Source organism: Mirounga leonina, unplaced genomic scaffold (genome assembly GCF_011800145.1).
Source record: "Mirounga leonina isolate KUSES-001 unplaced genomic scaffold, KU_Mleo_1.0 Mir_125, whole genome shotgun sequence".
NCBI classification, from domain to species: Eukaryota; Metazoa; Chordata; class Mammalia; order Carnivora; family Phocidae; genus Mirounga; species Mirounga leonina.
In genome coordinates, this window is record NW_023270305.1 from 67,316,880 (window position 1) to 67,338,589 (window position 21,710).

Below are 21,710 nucleotides of genomic sequence, written 5' to 3' on the forward strand. Positions count from 1 at the left end.
ATGATCTCAGGTTGTGAGAGGGAGTCCCACACCCCACCTGAGACCCTACACTCAGCGGGGAATCTGCTTGAGATTCTCTCTCCCCCTCTCCCTCTACACCCTCCAGCACACGCTCCCATTCTCTCTAGTTAAAAATAAAACCAAAAAACTGACTTCAATTTGAATGCAGCTTCATCCTAAGGAACTATGGTGGCCAACTTCCACTAAAATTGAATGACTCATGGGTTCCAACCTCTTGTCCCTATTACTGTCATTTATCATTTCTGAGATTCTAGGAATCCAGGATATTTAATACCATCACCAGGAATATTTAATTACTGATCAAAGCTGTCAAGCAAAGATCCGCCACCAGAATCATTTCACCCCCTCCAAAAGGGTAGGGTCAAAATTCCTGAAAACAAACATCCTTTCAATGGAAGGGAGTGTGCAGTTTATCCACAATACAAGCTTCTTTTTTACTCCAAATTACAGACCTAATAGATTTTTGGCTATTCCCTTCGAAACAACACGCCATTCTTTCAACAAAATACTATACAACCATGACAAATGATTTAGACTGATACCTACAGACATGGAGATCTCGCTACAGCGTACCGTTGCACAAAAAAGCATACTGTAGAATAACAAGTATAATGATCTCCTTTTTATAAAAATATACATACTAACGGGCAGGCAAAAAAGACTGGAAAAATATATACCAATGAATGGAGCCAACTTCAGTGAGTGGCAAAATTTTTGAATGTTTCTTTATATTTCCTGGATTACCTGGAATTTTTTTTTAATAGCTAAGTATATACTTGTTTTATAATCAGGGAAAATGCTGTCTTCATCTGCTAGTCAGGCAAAAAACATCTGCTTGCTTTTGTCTCAAAAAGCTGCAGGTCAGAATCTCTCCACTTGGAGTCCAAAGGGAAGACATTTTTAGAGCCTATTTGATCACCGACAACCATCAATACTTTTGTAATTAACCTATCCAGATAAGTAAAAAAAAAAAAAAAAAAGTATACACTATGCTTAAGGGAAAAAAAGACAAAAACAAAAAAACAAAAACCTTTGAAAAGCTAAAGGAACCATCATTTAAAACCCTTTCAGAAAAAAGCTGCCAACTGGAAATACCAGCCCTTAAATTTTCTCTATCTGAAGTTGACTCTTCCCAATCTATGAAAAAGAAGTAGACACTTCACCAAAACCTGGTTATCTCCACAGACTCAGAGAACTTCCGAAACTTTCTGCTATGTCTGTACCTTCCAAAGCAACTTTTGTGGTGGGGAGAAAGAATAGTTCTAATCTAGACAGAGTAAGTAAGTCAAAACCTTTATTTCATATAGCCAAAGGTTAGTTTTGCCTTGATATCTTTTTACTCAGAGTCATACAATACTCACATATTCTAGGCACTGGCCAGATAACTCAGATTTTAACTGACTGCTATACAGGCCCTGTCAAAAACCCACCTGAAACTACTGAATATTTTAAAGACATTCAAGGGAATTGCTAAATGTCTGTTAGTCTGGATTTGCTTTCCCTATTACTATATCAAGTTAAGATTCACAGGACATTACAAAACTAAATTAAATATTACTGATCCACAGGAATTCTTCCAGCATTATATTTTATACTACTCTTTGGTTTTTAATCAGTGATGAAAAAAACATCTATACAAAAAGAATTCTGGTATCTTCTACAAAAGTTAAGATATGCTCTACCTTGTCATGTATCACTTATATAAAGCCACCTGTAAATTCCTTTTTGATTTTGTTGCTAGGAAAGGGCTTCTTTTACTAAACAATAAGAAATACACAATTTACACTTTTACTTCAGTTTTCATCTTAGCTGCTAGGAGGCTCAGATCTAAATTACAAAACCTGACTTAGCCTAGGTCTCTGGTTTATCTTCCAATATTATACATGGCTTTTGATCTTTTGTGTATTTATTACAGAAATATACCATATACATAATTCATTAAACTGCTTCAAAATCAGGCATAAGACCTCTGTTGCCGGGTGCCTGGGTGGCTCAGTTGGTTAAGTGACTGCCTTCGGCTCAGGTCATGATCCTGGAGTCCCAGGATCAAGTCCCGCATCAGGCTCCCTGCTCAGCAGGGAGTCTGCTCTTCCCTCTGACCCTCCCCACTCTCATGCTCTCTCTCATACTCTCTCTCAAATAAATAAATAAAATCTTAAAAAAAAAAAAAAAGACTTCTGTTGCCAATACTGAGAATTTAAATCAAAAGGCACAATTCTATATAGATGCCTCAGCCACAGCAACAAGCCACAAAGTACTTAAATGACAACAAATGCCACAAATTTATTAATCTTCAAACTAGAAGGTTGAGGCAAACGAGGCTGGCCAAAAAAAAAAAAAAAATTCTGGTGAAGAAAGTAATTTAAAAATATACAGATTTTCCCTAATGAAAAGTTTTTAAAATTTAAGTCTGGTTAATTTTACTTACCGTGCCTTTTCAAAATTAACAGGGTATTTTAATTATAACAAAAAGACTTACATACCTTATGTAAACAAGTGTCCACTACCCAATTGCACACATTTTCCAGGTCATCAGATACCTCAAGCCTAGATTTAACAAATTCACAGAGCTCCTCATTACTCATAACATCCCAGATCCCATCACAAGCCAAGATGATAAATTCATCCTCTTCTGCTCTTAAAATTTCATAAACCTCAGGCTCTGGAGAAACAAGTTGTTCTGTTGGGCCCTTGCCATCAACACACTTGTAATCATAGTCCCCCAAAGCACGAGACACTGCTAATGAACCATTAACACGTTGTATCATTACGCTGCCTCCTGCATTTTGGATTCGCTCCTTCTCCCTTGGATTGCAAGGTTTGTGATCCTGGGTAGAAAAGCAGACTTGTCCATTCCTATACAGAACAGCACGTGAATCACCACAGTTGATAAAGTAGATATGCTTAGGTGAAATCAGGACCCCCACTGCGGTTGAACCACTTCTGTCCATTCCGTTTCTGAGGTCTGAAAAGTTACGCATGTATTCATCAATTTTCAAAAAGCCAGTTCTGATGCCATTCTTGACATTTTCCACGGAGGGCTCAAGAGCAGATCCTGATTTTCCAGCTGCCCTAAAGTCTTCATTATTAGTGATGTGTTCTAATAAATGTGTTGAGCAGTAATTTGCTACTCGAGATCCAGCATGACCATCATAAACTGCAAAAAATGACCAGTCTTCCAAGCCGTGAGGAATACCTACAACAGCTGTGTGTGCATCTTCCATTTCTACTCTCCATCCTTGCATGCTGCTCAGGCCATAACGTAAACCATTCCCAGCACCATGAGCATTATGTTTCTCAGTTTTGGGTTTATCCAAAAATGCACCCATGTTTAATAATGAATCTGAAAGAAAACAAAAATTGTCAAGGGTTATATGTTTAAACCTGTCAGAGAATTATCTACAATATTCCATCTATTCTCTAGTAACTCCTGTCTCAAATATATTTTTCAGTATTATCTGAATTTACTGGAACAACAAAAAAGAAACCAAGAAAATTTCCCCATACATCCTTATTCTAGAACAGTGGTTTCTCAATCCTAGCACATTAGAATCATCAGACCAATTAAATCAGAATCTCTAGGGGTGAGACCCAGATATCAGTATTTTTTTTTTTAAGCCTCTCTGGTGATTTAGATGTGCAGTAAGTTGAAAAGCGCTGTTCCACAAAGGAAAACTAAGAAACACAACCTGGTTAAGTTTTCTTAAATATTCAATTTATAAGAGAACTCAGGGTTCAATATAGAAGACTGAACCATCAGAATATTCAGAATGGTGTTGCATCTTTTCTAATATATTAAGGTACTTTAATGTATTTCAGAAAGACTTCCAAAAGCATGTATTTTAAGATACTTTCCCCCAGTGATCCTGACAACCCCAAAATTTAATTAAAACATAAAATCTCCATTCTACAAACATTTGATTTTATCAAAGCTTTACTGTTTATCAAATTAAAAACTTTACTTGGATTGACTGAAATCTATTACTTAGAGTCTGTTAAAACAATGTAAGTTTAATGATGTGTTACAGAACATACTTAACATTGCTGAGTTTTCTAATCCGTGAAGCAGCATTAGGACAACTTCTACTCAGCGCTGACAGACTTAACAATCCATAGACAGGATTACAAAGTACTCCTATGCATCCCTCTCCCTCCTGACTTCACTGTTATTTTAGAATAAAGCTTTTCCAATTTCCAATGACTTGGACTAGAGTGGTGGTTCTCCAAATAAGCATGCAGATGCCCTGGTAGTTTCCCACCTACAATCCTGGCCCTAAAACTCACTAGCTGTGTGACCTTGAGTAAGGCGCTTAGTCATCTGTACTTCAAATTCCTCCTGTGAATTAATCAGTCACTTTCCCCTTCTCCTCTCTGGCAAATGCGTATCACAACAATAATACCTACACTTCACAGGGTTGCAGTGAAGAATGAATTGATACAGTGTGCTTAGAACAGTACTTGAAACAGAGTAAAACCATAAAATGTTTGTTATTTGCTCAAAATGCAGATTCCATAGCCCATCCACACACCCAAAGTTTTTTTTTTTCCAGTACATCTTGGATGGGGACCTTCGAAAGAGCATGCTGGCGGGGCGCCTGAGTGGCTCAGTCATTAAGCATCTGCCTTCGGCTCAGGTCATGATCCCAGGGTCCTGGGATCGAGCCCCTCATCGGGCTCCCTGCGAAGCCTGCTTCTCCCTCTCCCACTCCCCCTGCTTGTGTTCCCTCTCTCGCTGTGTCTCTCTCTGTCAAATAAATAAATAAAATCTTTAAAAAAAAAAGAAAAGAAAGCAAGCTACAGGGAACATTAAGAATCAAAAGAAACCTCTAACAAACAAGGAGCCAAATACTGTGCTCTCACTGCTAGGATTCCTACCTGCTGTCTGTTTCCTTCTGAAGTCTCTTGCTCAAGATTCAAAGTCCAGGAAATGAGTGTCTGACTGAGCTTAGGTCACTAGTACACCGACCAGCTTTATGAGCGACTGCATTCTTTCACAAATAGGTCATTTTTTTTTAAGATTTTATTTTATTTATTTATTTAAGTAGGCTCTACAACCAACGTGGAGCCCAATGTGGGGCTTGAGCTCATGACCCTGAGGGTCAAGACCTGAGCTGAGATCAAGAGTCGGATGCCTAACCGACTGAGCCACCCAGGTGCCCCTAAAAATATTATTTATAAATAATCTCTATACCCAACGTGAGGATCAAACTTACAACCCTGAGATCAAGAGCTACATGCTGTTCCGAATGAGCCAGCCAGGCACCCCACAAATTGGTCATTTTTAAGTCCCAAATTGATATTTTAAAGTTGGGTTTGTCCCTTAATGATTTTTGAGTTTTACTTATTTTTAAGTAATCTCTTACACCCAACGTGGGGCTCAAACTCACAACCCCACCATCAAGAATCAAAACACTCTTCTGACTGAGCCAGCCAGGTGCCCCTGATTTAATTTTTCAAACATGAAATATCACATATATGAAAGTTTACATAATGTATACATATAGCTAAAGAGTAATAAAATGAACACCTATGTACCCACCATACAATTTAAGAAGTAGAACATCATCAAGACCACTGAGGCATCCTATTATCCTGAATTTTATCATCAGTATCCCTTGTAGTTTAACCTTTTGAGGCATAGTTTTATATGTCTGACACTACACATTGATGTGAAGTACAATGTATGTTGCTCTAGTATTCTTGGTTTTGGCTCACCACTATATTTCTGAGATTCGTCCGCATTGATGGAGAGCCATAGTTCACTATATGCTCATGTACAATTTTTATCTATTCTACTACCAGTGAATAGGAGTTATTTTTCATTTTTTAAAATAATAAAACAGTGCTATTGTAGGAGTTTTCCTAGAATATATACCAAAATTCCCAAGTACTTAAAGTATGCAAATCTGACAGTTACTATACATGATCTTTTTTTTTTTCCCAACAAAAATCACAAAACAGGGGCACCTGGATGGCTCAGTCAGTTAAGCGTCTGACTTCAGCTCAGGTCATGATCTCAGGGTCCTGGGATTGAGCCCTGTGTAGAGCCCTGCATCAGGCTCCTGGCTCAGCGGGGCATCTGCTCGTCCCTCTCTTATCTCCCTCTGCCTCTCTCCCTGCTCGTGCTCATGTGTGCACTAACAAATAAATAAAATCTTAAAAAAAAAAAAATCACAAAACCATTACCTTTCCAAAGCTTTATTTCTCAAATGCTCATTTGCTAACACTACTTTCTTTAAAATAGCTACCTTCTTGGTAAGTAACCTTTATCCTTAATGGGAAGATTGTGTGTGTGTGTATTCTCTTTTAGCTAAAAGTATCTGCATACTGCTGTGGAATTAGCAACTTCTATTTTAAGTTGTATTATTCTTCAAAAGCAAAGAACTTTGCTATGAGATAATCAGCAAAATTCTATGCAGTAAAATGTACTTCTTGGTCATTTCTCATATAAGTACTGTAAAAACTAGATTTTATTTTTTTAAAGATTTGAAAGAGAGCGCTCACACGTGCCAGCAAGGAGAGGGGGAGCGGGGTTGGGGGGGGTTGCAGAAGGAGGGGAGAAGACAGAGAGTCCCAAGCAGACTCAGTGCTGAGCACAAGGTGGGCGGGGCTTAATCCCACAACACTGAGATCACAACCTGAGCCAAAATCAAGAGTCCAACATTCAACCAACTGAGCTACCCAGGTGCCCCCAAAACCTACTGTATTTATTTTAAAGTTAAAGGTCTTATTTTTATAAAATTAACTACATTGATGGCATGCTAACAGCTCTTTATAAACTCCTGGTTCAGTTTCTTTGCTGCAGTAATTTACCTATGAATGATGGAGTAAATGATTTTTACCTTAAGTAACTATGACTTTCTTTCATAAAAGGTTGTCTTTATTAAAGAAGTCATTTACTATTGAAAATATACATTTGCCTAGCATCTCTTTGCTTTTGCTATTCACCCCCCAAAACCAGTCATTATTACTGAAACACAAGTTAGCGAACACTAAGGAGAAAGTATGTTACAACATCTATATTTTATTAAAATAAAATCAATCATAAAGCAAATCTTCTACAATGTGTAATTATTCTGATACTGGTTTCTTCACATCAGCACTGTATACTGAAACACCGCATGTTTCAAAGGCATGTGATGACAAAGAAATGTGTTTTAATTTTTTGCCATACATTCCATGTTATTTGTCATTTCGACCAAAACAGAAAAAACAAGGGTTTCCCCAGTGATATGGCTATCTTTTACTGTTCAAAAGAAACCTCAAAGGGCCTTGTGAACATTTATAATTTAGTGCAGTTTTGCACTCAACTGATGGCTTTATCAAACATCTATGGAAAAAAAAACTCAAAAGGTTTTTATACTCAGAATGCCTAATTTTTAAATGACCTGCTAACTTGTTATGATTTCATGCTATCATTTAGTTACATGTCAAACAACACTGTAACTCAGGCAAGGTACAGTTCCAATATTCTAGATCCACATTTCAAACAATCTTCAACAATCTCAGTTTGCATTTGGTATTTCAGATCTGATTGTATCACAGTTTTTACCCCAGAATGAGAGCGTATACTGGAATTAGGAGTTCTAACATTTTTATGTGTATGCCTGTGTGAGCTTTATTATAACTACAACCAATCTTTTCTGATAGGAGTCTTTTTTAGTCACTTGCTCACTTTTTGAAGCAGCTTCATTAAAACCTAATCATATGAAAATCAACATAATCACAGGTAAATTTCAGTCACGACGACGACGAATACAAGTGAGAAAGTGAAAATTCCACCCTTCCTTAGGATCTCTCACCAGCACATCGGACCTACTAACAGTGTGGGAAGCCAGGGCCAATCACTGTATTAAAAGCAATTTGACTTTTTCAAGACGAAAGACAATTAAGAGAAGTTCTAATTTTTAAAAACTTAATACTAATGGCTTGTTTTGTGAACCCGCATTCAGAGATCAGTGATGTATACAACTCTGTGGGCCACAGACTTTTTACGAGATTGAGAATGTATGCACAGCAAGCATTATCTAAAGACGGAACACATCTGTCTTTTTCCATTGCCTTCTTGGAGGAAAATACATTAGTGAAACCACAGCAGCATAATATGACTTTTTCAATCAATATATAATAATTGTACTATGAAGTAAGAATCTGACAAATGATATTTTAAAAGGGGTTGTCATACTTGGAAGATTAGGGACTCACTGTTGTCTTTTATTTATTCTAAGTAATTTGCTTAAATCACTCTAAGTAATCATATTTTTATTTTTTTATTTTTACTATGATTTTTTTTTTTAGGTAAACTCCAAGCCCAGTGTGAGGCTCAAACTCACAACCTGGAGATCAAGAGTCACATGCTCTACTGAGCCAGCCCGGTCCCCAAGTAATCACATTTTTAAAATCACTTAAAAGGTTTCACATGTGTTTACATATTATATAGCATTCAATTCTGGGATGACCCTACAATTTCTCATTTATAATTAGTGCTTAAGTTCCAGCAATAAATTATACATACTTTTAATGTATCTGGCAAAAGAATACTTCAGCTTCGTTCAATCAATTGAAAATTACAAATAACAACAGTACAACAGTTACTCATTCAAATATTTTTCCCCCCTTCCCTTTATTATTATTATTAAGTAAACTAGCCCCAATGCAGGGCTTAAACTCATGACCCCAAGACGAAGAATCACATGCTCTACCAAATGAGCCAGCCAGGTGCCCCTCATTCAAGTATTTTCTTTTCTTTTCATTCAAGTATTTTCTGAGTACATGCTGCATGCCAGGCACTGTATCAGGTACTAGGAATAAGTTGTCCCCTTCCCTAAAAGAACTTCTAGTCTGGTGGAAGATAAAGACCAGTACACAGATTATGAAGGCACCCTGTGATAGAGGGTACAATGGGATAAATACAGGTATGCCAACAGGAGGTGTCAAAGATAGCCTCATGTATTTAAAAATTTTCCAGGGGCACCTGGCTGGCTCAGTCAGTGGAGCATGTGACTCCTGATCTCAGGGTTTAAGTTCGAGCCCCGTGTTGGGTGTAGAGATTTCTAAAAAATAAATCCTAAAAAAAAAACAAAAATAAAAAAAAAAACGCTTTTTCTAAAGGAAGAAGCCCAAGCTGATACTTACATGATGGAAATGGGAGAAGAAATTAGACAGCATATACAAAGACCAAAAGAAGAGTAAGAGCACAATTAATTTGGTATAACTGGTATGTATGTGTATATTTGTATGTGAGTATATACATGAACATTTCAAGGGGGAAAGCAGAAGCACTGAAATCCTAAGAATAACATTATTTTCACTGAAATGTCCATTATCTACTTATCTTAGAATCATAGATTTGAGAACTCAAAAATGTGTCATCCTCTTCTTGCCTGAGAAAGTAGTAAACCCATCTGACAACTGTGCTTTTTACTGAGAAGAACAAATATGGGAAAAAGTTCTAGACGTCCTAAAATTTAGATGAGTTGTCTATAGTTTACATTCTTCTGTAGAATAAGCCTCCACATAAAAAATTCTAGTACCTTTGAGTTTGCTTACAAACCAACCCTGAAAGGGAGTAAGTGTGGAAGGTGGGCAACTTTTACATATAACAAATCAAATTTCAGTGAAGAGACTCGAAGTGCTGTTCAAATACTCACACTGAAATATTACCACAATGTTCAAAATAAGGTCAAATATATGCAAATACACATAGTCAAAAGGTACTCACAGTACTCATCACCAGATAATTAAAACAGTTGCAAAACTGAATTTCAGGTTCCCTTTTTTCCTAAATCGTTCTTCAGCTCATTTATAATTGTCTCTATTCCTTAGGTCCAATGAATCCATAGGACAGAGGTTTTTTTCTCCCTTTCCCCGTGAACATGTCTAGGGACTAGAACTTCGTCTAAAGAACTGGATTCATAGTTGCTGGAGAAGAAAAAAGGCTAGTCTCTGATTACAAAACACCCAAGATTCAATGGATTATATTTACTACTATTTCTAAAAGCATTAAATACAGTGTACTTAGTTAACAATTATTCTGATGATAAATTCTCTAACAAGAAAAATTATCTGAAGCATTGTTCTTTAAAAGTTCCTCTGAATTTAAAGTTCTAGGTCCTTTGCCTTAGCTGACAGACCATGGCTGATTTGTTCCCATCAATCTTATTTCAAGAGGGATACACTTACTTCAAAGCTGCCCTCAGTTTACAATCAAGCCCAAATACATTTCACATTTATAAACAAAAGTGAGAGCACAGTAGGAAACACTTAATAATAGATCAAAGAATATAGCTTCATTTTTTCTTTTTTTTAAAGATTTTATTTATTTGACAGAGAGAGAGATAGCGAGAGAGGGAACACAAGCAGGGGGAGTGGGAGAGGGAGAAGCAGGCTTCCCGCTGAGCAGGGAGCCCGATGCAGGACTCAATCCCAGGACCCCGGGATCATGACCTGAGCCGAAGGCAGACGCTTAACGACTGAGCCACCCAGGCGCCCCTATAGCTTCATTTTTTTCAAATAAAAAGTAACTTATAAAAGTGAAGGAAAAAGCAAGTATTGCACCAAACATTTGTAATAATGGATTCTAATACAGCCTCAATTCAAAAGCAGAACTATTCTACCATAATTTGGACACTAAATTTTTTTAAAATCGTGCCTTCCCCTCTCCTTAACTATCCTCACCTATGCAAAGTTACAGAAATGTCAGATTTCAGTCTTACCTTTTCCAGAAATCCTTTCTCCATGGTACTTTACTAAACTTCACTAATAGTTACTTCTTCCCCATCCATTTAGTAATGCTACTTTGCATAATTAATGGTCCCTCTGTATTTACCTCCTACTTCCCAAAATAGTATGTTTATTTCCCTGCCCAAAGAAGTACTAGAATAAATGTCAGAGGACTGTTTTTAATAATTAGTTTGAAAGAAGTGGTTTAACAAAGCAACACTTCATTCCCAATAAGTGATAAATAATACATTATACGGCTTTTACCATAAGGCCGTATCTTCTCTAGAACTGAAGTAGATTTGATGAAGGATATAGACATGCGTTGCATTATACTGTAGAGAAAGGCCACAGGCAAGAAAAAAAAAACTGAACTCATCATTCCAGTGTTATAGAAGAGCCTCATTCTGTCAGAGAGAGACTTCCAAGGAGGACAGCATCCAGGTGTGGGATCTGGGATAATGGATGCTAAAATGGTGTCCACCACATTAAGGCAATCCAGGGTTTATACCATATGAATGAAACTGTGCATTCCAGAAGACAAGTAATCAACTAAATTATGTATTTGGTTATTGTACTATATGCCTATTTCCCTTTGGTTTTCCTCTATCTTTAACATAGTTTAAAAGTTCTTACCTTATCTCAATTATATTATGTCAAATTAAGGGGGAAAAGTCTCATGCCCATGTTCTAGAGAGGGCTTTGAAGTCACACTGAATACTCTCTGTGTCCCTTAAGTCAGTAATAACAAGAAGCAGTAGTAATAACGGACAGTCTCCCAAAGAGGAGAAAAACTTTGGCTTAAACAAAAGAGCTGAGAATGAAAGTTCTGGCCACTCCTACCTGCTTGGACCTGTTTTTGTTTTTAAAGAAGTAACAGTTGGGGCGCCTGGGTGGCTCAGTCGTTAAGCGTCTGCCTTCAGCTCGGGTCATGATCCCAGGGTCCTGGGATCGAGCCCCGCATTGGGCTCCCTGCTCAGCCAGCTTCTCCCTCTCCCACTCCCCCTGCTTGTGTTCCCTCTCTAGCTGTCTCTCTCTCTGTCAAATAAATAAAATCTTAAAAATAAAATAAAGAAGTAACAGTTTACTCACACATGATAGTCATAAAGTCATTTTAACAGTTCATTTCATGGGATCATCTATAAGGTTTGCCCATGGAAATTTTGTCATGAATTATAAAAACATCTATTAGAGCAGATTATTATTACCAAGTGCCATAATTTACTGAAGTAATCTGGGAAAGCTTCACCCAACAGAAAATCCAGAAAACTAACTACATGTTTGAGTATACATATATCTAAATCTCAAAAGACTAAAATGGTCCCAAGAGAACCAAGAAATCTGTAGTGGGCTAGAAGAATTAATATTTTCTGATAATAAATAAAAGCATATTAACTTACACCCAAAATACAAACACATGTAATAAGCATACCATCTTAAGACAATAAACTGAAGGAAACAAGGAAAAGAATGCCTAAACATTGGGTTTGATCCTGGCTCTACCAAGTATCTGTTTTCCTAGGGGGAAAAAAAGAAAAGCTGTACAAAACAATACTGAGCATTTCTTCCTGTTCTGAAATTCTATGCGGTTAGAGTCTGACTAGTAAGTAAACTACCAAATGCTGCCAACAAATATAAAATTATATGACATCGTAAGACCAAAATACAACTCACAATGGATAGTTCAGTACCACTGGGCAAGTTTGTATTTCATTTGCAATATCGGGAAAAGGTAAGTTAAGTAAAATAAAGTTAAGTAAATGAATTAAGGATTTTAACCAGCTTTCTCACTTTAAAGTTGGAGAACTTACATAGGCTTATTGCCCAAGGCTCCCAAAATGATCGCAACCATATCCTCTTTTCCAACTTGAAAAAAACAAAACCTCAATTAAGTCAAGCATGATCTTCTCCTATGAAATCTTACAAACTACTCCAACCAGAAGTATTTATCACCTTTCTGAACTCCTGGAAGTAATGTCACACACAAGCCTTATATTAAATGGTAGCATTTACATCATTCCAGATGTATTTGCCTATGTCATATAGTACCAAGTTTCAATTTCAACCTTTTATTCAAATCAAAGGCAGTCTTCTTACTGAAATTTACCATTAAACAGAACTAAGCTTGCCTGTTATTATGTTTTCATTATTCACCCATAGAGTTTACTTATTTTTTTAAAAGATTTTATTTATTTATTCATGAGAGACAGAGAAAGAGGCAGAGGCAAAGGGAGAAGCAGGCTTCCCAAGGAGCAGGGAGCCCGATGCGGGGCTGGATCCCAGGACCTCGGGATCATGACCTGAGCCGAAAGCAGATGCTTAACGACTGAGTCACCCAGGCACCCTACCTTTTGTTTTTTTTTTTTTTGAAGGAAGAAGTCACTAATTTGTCACGGTTATCTTTTCGAGAAGTTTAGTTTTACACTCTGTGTAAAGAAAGTCAATGCTGGAGCACCTGGGTGACTCAGTCAGTCGTTAAGCGTCTGCCTTCAGCTCAGGTCATGATCCCGAGGTCCTGGGATGGAGCCCCGCATCAGACTCCCTGCTCAGGGGGAAGCCTGCTTCTCCAGCTCCCTCTGCCTGTTGCTTGTGTTCCCTCTCTCGCTGTCTCTGTCAAATAAATAAAATCCTTAAAAAAGTCAATGTTTCTCCATGTTGCTGGGCACTGTCTGCCTTGAAGAATGACTGTCGACTCAAGAAGGGAGTAACATTTTGGTTGGGAACACCTCTCTGAAATCCCACAAGACTATGATAGGGACTTTTAAATCCATGGAGATAAAGTGAGTGAGAGCAGAGACAACAGTGAAGCCTGGGAAGTGGCAGAACCAAGACTCTGACTTAGTTAAACATGAAGCTAACTGTGAGGCAAAAAGCAGCACGCTCACTGAAACTGCAGACTGGAGGCACTGCTGGAGGTGAACGTGGGGCTAACAAGAGGACCAACTGAAAGTCCACTGGAAGAGGCAAGTGGACTTCCCAAAATCCTCCTCTCTGGGTCAGCAAAGCTGAATGAAAGAATACCAATCCCTCACCCCAGAAAGAGATGGAAGTTTATTTCTGAAGAAGTTAAAACAGAACCTTTAGAAGTGGAGAATACCAGGGAGAGATTAAGGCTGGAAACTAGCCTTAAAACATAAAACTAAGTAAAAGTTTACTCTAAATAAAAGATGAGAAGAGGCTTATTTATACTCTTTAGAATCTCACTAGTTCTACAGGAAAGATCTTATGTACTGACACTGGAAGTTACTCAAAAAAATAGGTCAAATCACCCCATAGTGAATCCCACAGCCAACAAACCCCATAGATAGGCACAGAGCTTCCAATCAGCTATTCAATGTCCACTTTAAAAATATAAGCAGACAGTCCACGGCCAAACATAGAAGAATTTCCCTAATAAAACAGAGAGGGGCCAAAACAAGCAGAAACAGGCAGCTTGGAAAAGAAAACCCTAGAAAGGGACTAGGCTGGGCAAAGAAAAGTTAATCACAAGAGGAGGAGGAAGGAAGCATGCAAGCAAACTCCTTTCAGAAAGGTAAGAGAGATTTTGAATCCATGAAATAAGAGGATGTTATTAAAAGGAAAAATAAAACATTCAGAGGACTAAAAGATCTCCTGTAAAGTGAAAACAGAATCATAGAAGAGAAAGCTGGGAAAATGAAAGTTGAGGGAAATGCCCAGAAATTATAGCTACAAGACAGATGGTACAATAGGAGAGGATCAGCCCAGGAGGTTTAAGAGCCAAAAAATGGGAGTAAGGGAATACAGAAAATTGAAGAGAACAAATACAGGCACACCTTGGAAATATTGCAAGTTTAGGTCCAGACCACTGCAATAAAGCCAAGTATCGCAACAAAGCGAGTCAAACGAATTTTTCAGTTTCCCAGTGCACATAAAAACTATGTCTATACTATACTGTAGTCTATTAAGTATGCAATAGCACTATGTCTAAAGAAACAATGTGTATACCGTAATTTAAAAATACTTTAGGGGCGCCTGGGTAGCTCAGGTCATGATCCTAGGGTCCTGGGATGGAGTCCTGTATTGGGCTCCCTGCTCAGCAGAGAGCCTGCTTTTCCCTCTCCCTCTGCCATTCCTCCCCCCGCTTGTGTTCTCTGGCTCACTGTATCTCTGTCAAATAAATAAATAAAATAAATAATAAAAATACTTTATTGCTAGGGTGCCTGGGTGGCTCAGTCGGTTAACCATTTGCTTTTGGCTCAGGTCATGATCCCAGAGTCCTGGGATCCAGCCCCATGTGGGTGAGTCAGGCTCCCTGCTCAGCGGGGAGTCTGTTGTCTTCCTCTCCTCCTGCGCCGCCCCCTGCCCCCCAGGGCTTGCACAAATAAATAAGTAAAAATACTTTATTGCTAAAAAATGCTAACCATTATCTGAGATCTCAATGAATCACAACCACTGGTCACAGATCACCCTAAGAATTATAATAATGGGAAAGTTTGAAATATTCCAAGAATTACCAAATATGACAGACACAGGGGCACCTGGGTGGCTCAGTTGGTTAAGCGTCTACCTTCGGCTCAGGTCATGATCCCAGGGTTCTGGGATCGAGCCCCACATCGGGCTCCCTGCTCGGCAGGAAGCCTGCTTCTCCCTCTCCCGCTCCCCTTGCTTGTGTTCCCTCTCTCTCTGTCTCTCTCTCTCTCTGTCAAATAAATAAATAAAATCTTAAAAAAAAAAAATATGACAGACACAAAGTGAACAAATGCTGTCAAAAAAATGGTGCGGAGAGTCCAGCTTAATGCAGAGTTGCCACAAACCCTCAATTTGTAAAAATCACAGTATCTGTGTAGCTCAATAAAATGAGGTATGGCTATAGTTTATAAAAATAATATAAGGAAACTTCCAAACTGAAGAGCGGGCATGAATTTCAAAATGGAAAGAGCTCATCCTGCGACAAGCACAATGGATGGAAACAATTACCAAGGTACATTAAAAATTTCAGAACACTGGAGACAGGTATAAGAGCCTATAAGCTATCAGAGAGAAAAAGGTTTAATTCAAAAACTGAAGAATCAGAATGCCAACTGGTCCCAACTGGGTATAATCCTATTTTGAAAAAATGAGGAAGTATGGGGGAGTATGCATTATGTGTATGGTTGGGGTGGTGGAATGAAAAGAGCTACATTTCATCTTCAGTAATGGCCTAGAGAATTCCTAGACCTGGGGGGAAAAAAATCAGGGGCGCCTGGATGGCTCAATCAGTTCACTGTCTGACTCCCAGTTTTGGCTCAGGTCATGATCTCATGGATTGTGAGATCGAGCCCCATGTCAGGCTCTGTGCTGGGCATGGAGACTGCTTAGGATTCTCTCTCTCCCTCTCCCTCTGCCCCTAACCCCCTGCCTGCACTTTCTCTCTCTCTAATAAATAAACCTTTAGGGCACCTGGGTGGCTCAGTTGGTTAAGCGACTGCCTTCGGCTCAGGTCATGATCCTGGAGTCCCAGGATCGAGTCCCCCATCAGGCTCCCTGCTCGACAGGGAGTCTGCTTCTCTCTCTGCCCCTCCCCCCTCTCATGCTCGCTCTCTCTCTCTCATTCTCTCTCTCAAATAAATAAATAAAATCTTTAAAAATAAATAAAAAAAATAAACCTTTAAAAAAAAATCAAAAAGCACATTAGAGATTTAAAGATAAATTCCAAAGGAATCAGCTGTAAGAATTTGAAATGGTTGGTTCTGAGGAATCTTCTCCAAAAAGAGGTGCCCACAGAATTGTTTGGTTCTTTAAACTATGTAAATGTTCAATTAAAAAAAAAAAACTAATTTAAAGAAGCATAAAGTAAAACAACAGCACACTATAAAACAAATTGCATTTCAGGGGCGCCTGGGTGGCTCAGTCATTAAGCATCTGCCTTTGGCTCAGGTCATGATCCTGGAGTCCCGGGATCGAGCCCCACATCGGGCTCCCCGCTCCGCAGAGAGCCTGCTTCTCCCTCTCCCACTCCCCCTGCTGTGTTCCCTCTCTCGCTGTCTCTGTCAAATAAATAAATAAAACCTTAAAAAAAAAAAAAAAGAAATTGCATTTCATATCATGAGCTAATTTCCCTAATATATAAAAATGTCTCACTAGGGATTAATAATCCAAAATATATAGAGAATTTCTACAACTCAACACCAAAAAAACAATCCAATTAAAAAATGGATAGAAGACCTGAATAGACATTTTTCCAAAGACATACAGATGGCCAACAGACACATGAAAAGATGCTCAATACCACTCATCGTCAGGGAAATGCAAATCAAAATCACAGTATCACCTCACACCAGCTAAAATGGCTGGTATCAAAAAGACAAGAGAGGCACCTGGCTGGCTCAGTTGCAAGAGCATGCAACTCTTGATCCCAGGGTCATGAGTTTGAGTCCCACAACGGGTGTAGAGAATTTTTTTTTTTTTGTAGTTTATATTTATTTATTTTTTTATTCTTATGTTAATCCCCATACATTACATCACTAGTTTTAGATGAAGTGTTCCATGATTCATGGGTGTAGAGAATTCTTAAAAATAAATAAATACGGACGCCTGGGTGGCTCAGTCGTTAAGCGTCTGCCTTCGGCTCAGATCATGATCCCAGGATCCTGGGATGGAGTCCCACATCGGGCTCCCTGCTCTGCGGGAAGCCTGCTTCTCCCTCTCCCACTCCCCCTGCTTGTGTTCCTGCTCTCCCTGTGTCTCTCTCTGTCAAATAAATAAATATTTAAAAATAAATAAATAAATACACTATAATACTACAGGTTTCTAAAAAAAAAAAAAAAAGACAAGTGTTGGTGAGGATGTGTATTCACATTCATTTTCTGGGAGTGTACACAGAACTGGAAACCGCACGGAAGAGAAATCAAGCAGTTGAAAGACAGGAGTGAAAATGTACCCTTTCCGGGCGCCTGGGTGGCTCAGTCGTTAAGCGTCTGCCTTCAGCTCAGGTCATGATCCCGGGGTCCTGGGATCAAGTCCCACATCGGGCTCCCTGCTCGGCGGGAAGCCTGCTTCTCCCTCTCCCACTCCCCCTGCTTGTGTTCCTGCTCTCGCTGTGTCTCTCTCTGTCAAATAAATAAATCTTAAAAAAAAAGAAAAGAAAATGTACCCTTTCCATCTTAAAACATATAAATGTAATAAAATTAAATTACATAAATTTAATGCCATTAAATGAACACTAGTTCAACAAAGAAAATTCCTTTAGAGTGAATCCTCTTTTAGCAATCAAAAGCTCTAATTCATAAAAATCTAAACCTTTATAAATATCGATATATTGACACCCAAAGGTTTTTTTCCTCTGCAAACAAATCAAAGGACAATCACCTACATTAACAGAGTGAGCAATTAAGACCCAACAGATATATCCTGTTCCATTTTAACATATCATTTCCTTGAAGAAGTAAACTCACTGTTGAGTCCTACTATTAAAAAGAATAAAAACCTAAAGCCTACACTCAATGCATGAAGAAAACTGAGGTGTAACAGTATCTAGAAGATAACGTCAAGCTATGATAAAGCGTATCATAAATTCATAAAGAAATGCATATACCATGTAACTAAGGGAAAAATCCTTTTCTCCAAAGAATTTAGAACAAGCGTAAATATTTAGTGCTGCTACATTGTAAATACAAGTATCAAATTCTACCTAAATGAACTGCACTTCTGTAAGAGACCAGATTAAAAAAAAATTTGCATGGTGCATTTTACAAATTTACAGATATAAGATTAACATATCCTTCATCAGACACCATGAATATAAAAGCTATACTATGAGCCATGTTAGCAGAAATCCAGTATTTCCGATAATTCTTTCAAGACATTTCTTTGGTCTAAGACTGTAGTATAAGCATATTCTGAAAGCATTTGAAACAAATTCAATATTAATGCAGATTTTAGCTAGCAATATACAGCTACATAAAACAATTTTTCCACATTTTCACAATGGCAGAAAACAAAAAATTTACAGATGCCCTTGAAGAAAAAAAAATTACGAAGATACAATTAGAGAATAGAATTGCATCTTTTATAGGGATTGATGTATAAACTCAGCATACGGCTAACATTACGTAGACTCAAAATTACCCTTGCAAAACCGTTAAAATAATAAAAGCTAACCTTTATATAGGCCCTTTAATATGACCAGGCACTGAGCCTATATTAACTCCATCTATATCACTCAATTCATTTAATCTCTGCCAACACCCTTATGAGGTAGACATTACGGTCCTCATTTTATAGAGGGCACTGAGTCACAGAATGGCTGAGTAACTTGTCCAAGGTAAGGAACCCAGGCTGTCTGGCTCCAGAGTCCATGCTCTTAACCACCACCAACATACAATAGAGTTGATATTAAAAGTACACCAGGTTTGTTCTTGCACTGAAACAAATCTGTTTCTTCACATGAACAAAAATATCTGCATGTCAGAGCCTTGATTCTGCTTTCTCTCACACACACACTATTTTGAATCATTAACAAATCCCATCAATTCTATCTCCAAATACCCAAATCAGTCCATATCTCTCCTTCTGTAGCTGCACCAGCCTAGCTTAAGTCATCATCACCCTTTGCCTGCACTACTATAATAACCTTTTAATGAGCGGTTCCACTTTTGCCTCCCTGTAATTCATTCTCCAGGGTGATCTTTCCTAAAGGTAATGAAATCATGTCACTCCTGACTCCCACTGAATTTAGAAGAAAACCCAAACTTAGTACAATACTCTACGATCTGACCCCTGTCTGGTTCTTGAGCCTTACTTCCAGTAACTCTTCCATCATCACTGACTGCTGGCTAGCCACAGTGGCCTTTTCTTATTCCCTCACTACGTCACACTTGTTCCCCATCTCTGGACTTTTGTTTTTACTGTCTTTTCTTCTTGGAATCACCCTTAGTTGTATGGCTAACTCCTTCCTGACATTTAGATCTCAGCCCAACTGTCAACTCAGACGTTCCCTGACTACACAATCATGGCTCATTTTACTGTTTTACTTTACTCATAGCCTGCTGAAATTGTTTTTCATTAAATTTTTTATTTTTTACCCCAACAAGAATGTAAGTTCCACGAGTGGAGAAACTGTATCTATCTTATTCATTGTCAAAATGACTAAAACTAGTCATGGCACATAGTAAGCACCCGATAAAGTATTTGTGGAATGAATGAATGAATGAATGAATGGGCAAGTGAGCACCAAATGAAGCAGCACTGGATGATGCTCACATTATGGGAGGTGTACTGCAATTGAAAATGGCTGAGCCATAGTTCGCAACTCAAGCTCATTAAAGCTAGAAAATATAAACACAACAGTCTAGATTAACATAAGGTTCAATACTCTGACTTGCCAAACATATAAAGTACCGCATTCACTAAGAACCACATTTTAAGAGGGACTCTGACAAAACATAAATATATCCCAAGCAGAAGAATGAAAATAGCTTAAAAAACACCTGAAGAACATATAAAGAACATTTGAAAAAGCTGATATTGCTCAGACTAGAGAGAAGGTACAGGGCTGGTGGTCAATACTGAATTCTTACTAAAGAAGAAAAGGCTTATCCATTTGTTCCAGAGGGCAGATCTAGAATCAATGGGTGGAAGACAGGTGTCTAGTTAACATTAAGACATTTCTATTTTTTTAAGACATTTTTTAAAAGATTATGTTATTTATTAGGGATACTGAAAGAAAGGATGCAATCAAATTAAAAATTCGGAATTTCAGTTGACATGCACTCCCACTACCTACCCCCGACAAGGGATTTTTAAAAAGGCATCTCTCTCTATATATATTTTTAAAGGTTTTATTTATTTATTTGACAGAGAGAGACACAGCGAGAGAGGGAACACAAGCAGGGGGAATGGGAGAGGGAGAAGCAGGCTTCCCACGGAGCAGAGAGCCCGATGTGGGGCTCGATCCCAGGACCCCGGGATCATGACCTGAGCTGAAGGCAGACGCTTAACGACTGAGCCACCCAGGAGCCCCAAAGGGCATCTCTATATTTGAAGATGTCAATTGCTTATAAATACATGGAAACCAAGATGCACCATCATCTTGCTGTAAACTGCAACATAAAAATGTCAGTGCCCCTTCCAAGCTAAAGTCAGAAAGAGAATATGGAAAGAAGAGCAAATGGAGAGAGAATTGAGGAACATAAAATAGAAACTGTGATCCCCACTAAAATGATTATCACTGAGACTACTTACAAAAAAAGTAAACACAAAGAAAAACAAAAATATTTGTACTCTTGTTTAATAATGTAAAATCTATGCATATAAAATATACAAAAATTAAAATGGTTGCTATTAGGGGCACCTGAGTGGCTCAGTCGGTTAAGCCTCCAACTCTCGATTTCGGTTCAGGTCATGATCTCAGCTCAGGTCATGAACTCAGGGTTGTGAAATCAAGCCCCAAGTTGGGCTCTGTCCTCAGCACTGACTGAGTCTGCTTGAGGATTCTCCCTCACTCTCTCCCTCTGCCCCTCCCGCTCTCTCTCTCAAATAAATAAATCTTAAAAAAAGGGGGCGGGGGGTTGTTATTAGACTGGATAATATTATGAGGGTTCACCACAATTTAAAAATACTCTCTTAGGGGCACCTGGGTGGCTCAGTCAGTTAAACGTCTGCCTTCGGCTCAGGTCATGATCCCAGTATTCTGGGATCGAGCCCCGCATCAGGCTCCTTCCTCAGCTGGGAGCCTGCTTCTCCCTCTCCCTGCCGCTCACCCTGCTTGTGCTCTCTCTCTCTGTGTCAAATAAATAAAATCTTTAAAAATAAATAAATAAAAATAAAAATACCCTCTTAATGCCAATACTACTGAAGTAAAACAGGTACAGGGGGGCTCAATATGTACTATTATTTCTACCTTTATGTATGTCCCAAATTTTCGATAACCAAATTTTTTAAACTAATTTTAAAATTAGTTGCTGTCTCTCTAGGTTCTATCAAAATTAAGACCACTTCTTCCTCAACAACCATACTCGGATACTGGTGAC

General features: G+C 38.4%; 1 protein-coding gene across 2 annotated transcripts in view; it reads right to left on the bottom strand.

Moving 5' to 3' along the window:
• The window catches only part of PPM1B (protein phosphatase, Mg2+/Mn2+ dependent 1B), a 78,575-nt gene that overhangs the window by 23,373 nt on the left and 33,492 nt on the right, over positions 1 to 21,710 (bottom strand). For both annotated transcript variants that reach the window (XM_035001659.1, XM_035001658.1), the window contains exon 2: positions 2,505 to 3,364. In XM_035001659.1, coding sequence (XP_034857550.1) covers positions 2,505 to 3,350 — 846 coding nt within the window. In that variant the 5' untranslated portion in view covers positions 3,351 to 3,364. The remainder of the gene's footprint in view (positions 1 to 2,504; positions 3,365 to 21,710) is intronic.